This window comes from Macadamia integrifolia, chromosome 2 (genome assembly GCF_013358625.1).
Source record: "Macadamia integrifolia cultivar HAES 741 chromosome 2, SCU_Mint_v3, whole genome shotgun sequence".
In the NCBI taxonomy this organism is placed as follows: domain Eukaryota; kingdom Viridiplantae; phylum Streptophyta; class Magnoliopsida; order Proteales; family Proteaceae; genus Macadamia; species Macadamia integrifolia.
In genome coordinates, this window is record NC_056558.1 from 6,580,525 (window position 1) to 6,584,540 (window position 4,016).

Sequence of the window (4,016 nt, forward strand, 5' to 3'; positions counted from 1 at the left end):
ACCACACACACAAGACACAGAAACCAGTAATCTCTTTTCTCTCTCCACTTGAAAGTGAATTTAGCACCGACTCTTCTTTTACTATCAGCACACCTCCTGCCATGACTGTAACTCTGTTATTGTTACTGTGCTTTTTTCCCCACTCATCCCTGGCTTTTAACTTTAATTCCTCACATCAAAAGTTAAAATAAAATAAATAAGGGTCTGTAATCAACAAAACAACCTTTTTTCAGTAAAATCATTAGCAGTTACAGAAGCAGCAGAGCCAACAAAGACATCACATGCCAAACAGCTTCAGATCCTTATGATGATCAAACTTCAAATTTCTTTCCCTTTTTTTTTCTCTTTCTTCTTTTTATTTCTTTCTTATGTTACATCACTGCCAACATGAATGTTCTCCATCACAATTTTTGTATCTCTCTCTCTCTCTTTGGACCCAAAAATCATAATTACAACTGAACAACCCCCCGTCCCAAACTCCTCCCAGTATGATTATTTTGATTACCCTCTATTTTCATCTTCTTACAAAAAGAATAATCTCGTCCTCATCCAATGATTAACCAAAAAATATATAGAACCAAAATAATTCAAAAAGTCCACTAACAAAAGCCAGACTCTTTCACCATGTCACTTGAGCAAAGCAAGCTTGTCCTGCAACAAATCCAACAAAATATCCTTTTAGTTGAATGTCTCTTAATTAGTTTGAACTTTTGTGGGACTTGAAATTTTCATGTTAAGGGTGTAACACCCTTACCTGATAAGAACACATCTTGAACTTGAAGGAGCCAAAAGTAACTGTTACCATCCAAGTATTTTATAACTAGATTCTGTCTGATGAAAACATTGTAGACTGCCTCGTGTACTGGATATATAAATATATATATATATATATATATGTATACACATCTGTTGACATAAAACAAAAGACACTGTGACAATTAGACAAATAACCGAGGTCAAAGATCAAAAAATAATTGATGAGTACAGTTACAATGGTCCTAACTGAAAACGAAAGGAAGAAAACGACCAACCTTTTTTGGTTTGTGGGGGACGGAAATGTCTCCGTCGCCCATTCAATACAAGAGTGATTCTTCAAGACTGTCTGCAACCGGGGACCAAATAACAGATGAGAATAAGAATATGAAAGATACCCACTAAACAGAACTTTCAAGTAAAAGAGGTTGTAATTTACAACAATGCTTTCAGATTATATGTGGAGTACAAATTCTATTGGAGAAGTGACTGTTGGATTCATTCCAATAACCCTCGTTTTATAGGTTGCCAAAAGAGACACCACCAAGAGCAAAATGAGATTCGTAAATAGATGCAGCTCCAGGATTTAAACACTTGATATGGGGCCAGAGACAGAATGCCACCTTGGTGTGATCCCTTGCTAGTTAGTTTAGATACTGAGTTCATTACCCTAAACAAGAAACACAATAAAAGAAAAATCTAACCAAATCAAGGTAATTGTTTTAAGTAATCACCTGATTGAGAAAGGAGAAGTTCCATGTTTGGACTTCAAAAGATTGATGAGAATTCATCAACTGAATCCAATATTTCCGTGGACGTCTGGTTATACAACATAATAAACACTCCAATTATGGGGAGAAAACATCACAAGAAGTCAAGACTTGATTGGAATGTTTCCCATGTTTCAATACTTTACCTTAAGAAAGAAAACAATAATTAGTGCCTTCAATTCTTCGAAGATTGTCTGAATACATAAAAGGGAAACATTCCCAAGTGCAGAACGGCCTATTCACTCTGTTGACAAATATGTGGGTTCCTAAAAATCAATAAAATAGGAAAGTTCAGTGATGAAATAAAATCAATAATAGAGGCAGAAAAAATAATGTGGCACAGAGAGAGAGAGAGAGAGAGAGCATACTTGAATGTGGGTCTTTATTTGTTCCATCCAGCATTCAGAAGAAACTAAGTTCAGTATATCCATGTGAGTATGGTAACAGTTCTTCCACCTCAATTCTGGAACTAGAACAACTCATGCTTTTCTTAAAACGACTACGGCTGATGGACTCAACTTCAGTAGAGAAAAGGCTATAAACTGGTCTATGATCTGAGAATCTAGACTCACCACGAACATACGTTAATTGATGGAGGCCCCTTCCATACCACAAGATGCGATCACACCTTCACACCCAAAAGAGAAAAGGCTAAATCAGTTCCCAAATATGTTTGTGTAGAATATTTGAGTTCAAAGTATTCTGTGTGGTGCCTAGTTTACATAAATTCCTTCATACTTAGTAAGTAAAGGGGGTTTTACCATGCAGGTGTTCGTCGCTTCTCTTTAGGGTGCATGTCATCCCCTGCATATCTGTCGGAATTGGTTGAATATTTGTAGGTGGGGGGAAAATATATCTTCCCCTCATTCCATCCTTCGAATACACGACCTCGTCTCTGTTCTAACCGAAGCTGCGAAGAAATTTGTCAAATATTCAGATTGACAAGGTTTTCTAGTTTCAAAGAATGCCGAGAACATGAAGTGTACATGATGCAAGGACAAGTATCATGCCTGATCATTTTCTAACAATGCCCTCCAGTTGTGCATCTCCACAAGTGCCTTTGCAGAGCGATAAGATAGTGCAATTCGGTAATTCAAATCCCCAAGCCATATAATTCGACTGAACAAGAGAAGCATCAATTAGAAAATTCAAATCTCAGCAAAACTTCAATAATTTACTTCTTAATTATCCCTTTTAGAAAATGTTTCAGATAACCTGATGATTTGGGGAATAGGGAAAAAGAATGAGGATTTACATCAATTTAGAGAAAAGGAGTCGGAGAACTGGCTTAATAGAATAAGAGTCTTACTCATGATCGAGGATTGTTTCTGGCGATTTTTCATCCCCTACTCTTTGAACACGTGGAAACCTTGTCTTCCGCAGGATCTCCATGACATCAGAGTTCCTTCTTAGTTCATCACCTTCCTTCTGTCCAGAGGTTAGATGACTACATACGAAGCAGAAGCTAGTTTGGTGTACAGACATACTGATTGAGATTGAGCCCTGGAAAACCCAAACATAAAATTTCCACTTAGTTCTGTGAAATTGCTTCTTGTTATTCCAGAAATCCTATCTAAGGGGTGTATATGCAAGAAAAATGATTCATGTAAACAGTGTACCTTGTTTCCAAGATAACCCATCAATCCCCTGCCAACACATGAAACTTTCATATTCTTTACATCATCCCTCAGGTCACTCCTCACCCAGACTGTGAGAAATATCCCAACCATTTGCTTACTTGCAACTAGGCAGTACCTCGAGTGCCCAGACGGTCTCTCTCTGTCCTCCATGGATGTGGACCCTCCATAGGACATTGGTGAGAAGATGGTACTCGGGGAATCCGTAGGCACATTCTCATCATCAGATGAACCCCCTCTGTAATTGGGATCATAATCACTCGGCCTGTGACCAAAAATAACCCGATCACATACACTGAATCGTCGATCAAGCCGGGGTTGCAAGGTTGACATGTCATAGTCCATTCTCATGCTACGGCTTGTCTGGAATGACCGGCGGGGGAAGAAAGAAGAGGCCTTCTGTCTCGTCGAACCTTCAAAATCTGCATCTGATTCTATAATTGGATCAGGGATTGGTGAAGGTGTGTGATAACCAGCACTGCCACTGGTGCCAGGGAGATTGTTAAGAGTCTTTCGGATAAGAGCCAGCCACTTCCTTGCGGGTCCATTGTCTTCTGCGCCTAAAACATTCCCAGCATTCAGCGGAACAATTTCTTGAAATCTGGATAATGGGATCACAACAGCTTCCATTAATCTTGTTGCAGTAGCATGGCTACAGAAGAGATGAAAATTGTGAACATCAACAGGACATACCCAATAACATAAATGTCTGCAGGAAGTGAAGTGTGGAGCCAATCTTCAAGATTCAAGTAACTAGGTGGTGATTTTCCACCCACATTCCATGTAGCTACAAAGATCCTACTCCCAGAGAAAAACTATAAAATGAATTCACGCAGAAATGAATCACACAAGGAAA

General features: G+C 38.7%; 2 protein-coding genes across 3 annotated transcripts in view; both read right to left on the minus strand.

Annotated features, from left to right (window-relative positions):
- Window positions 1-205: 205 nt before the first annotated feature.
- LOC122067223 (type IV inositol polyphosphate 5-phosphatase 7-like) lies at window positions 206-3,986 on the minus strand. Of its 2 annotated transcripts, none has more exons than XM_042631068.1 (11): window positions 3,854-3,986; window positions 3,143-3,761; window positions 2,833-3,026; window positions 2,534-2,642; window positions 2,285-2,418; window positions 1,892-2,151; window positions 1,670-1,789; window positions 1,488-1,572; window positions 1,032-1,102; window positions 755-906; window positions 206-651 (listed from the first exon to the last, which is right to left on the minus strand). In XM_042631068.1, the coding sequence occupies exons 2-6, from the start codon at window positions 3,509-3,511 to the stop codon at window positions 1,926-1,928; spliced, it is 1,032 nt and encodes a 343-aa protein (XP_042487002.1). In that variant the 5' UTR covers window positions 3,512-3,761; window positions 3,854-3,986; the 3' UTR covers window positions 206-651; window positions 755-906; window positions 1,032-1,102; window positions 1,488-1,572; window positions 1,670-1,789; window positions 1,892-1,925. The 2 variants fall into 2 exon arrangements, with proteins under 2 accessions (XP_042487002.1, XP_042486995.1); XM_042631061.1 differs by having other exon boundaries at window positions 2,285-2,433.
- The window catches only part of LOC122094632 (probable LRR receptor-like serine/threonine-protein kinase At3g47570), a 4,858-nt gene continuing 4,631 nt past the window's right edge, over window positions 3,790-4,016 (minus strand). Inside the window, exon 3 of the mRNA XM_042665251.1 lies at window positions 3,790-3,975. Within this exon, the coding sequence (XP_042521185.1) occupies window positions 3,790-3,975 (186 nt within the window). The remainder of the gene's footprint in view (window positions 3,976-4,016) is intronic.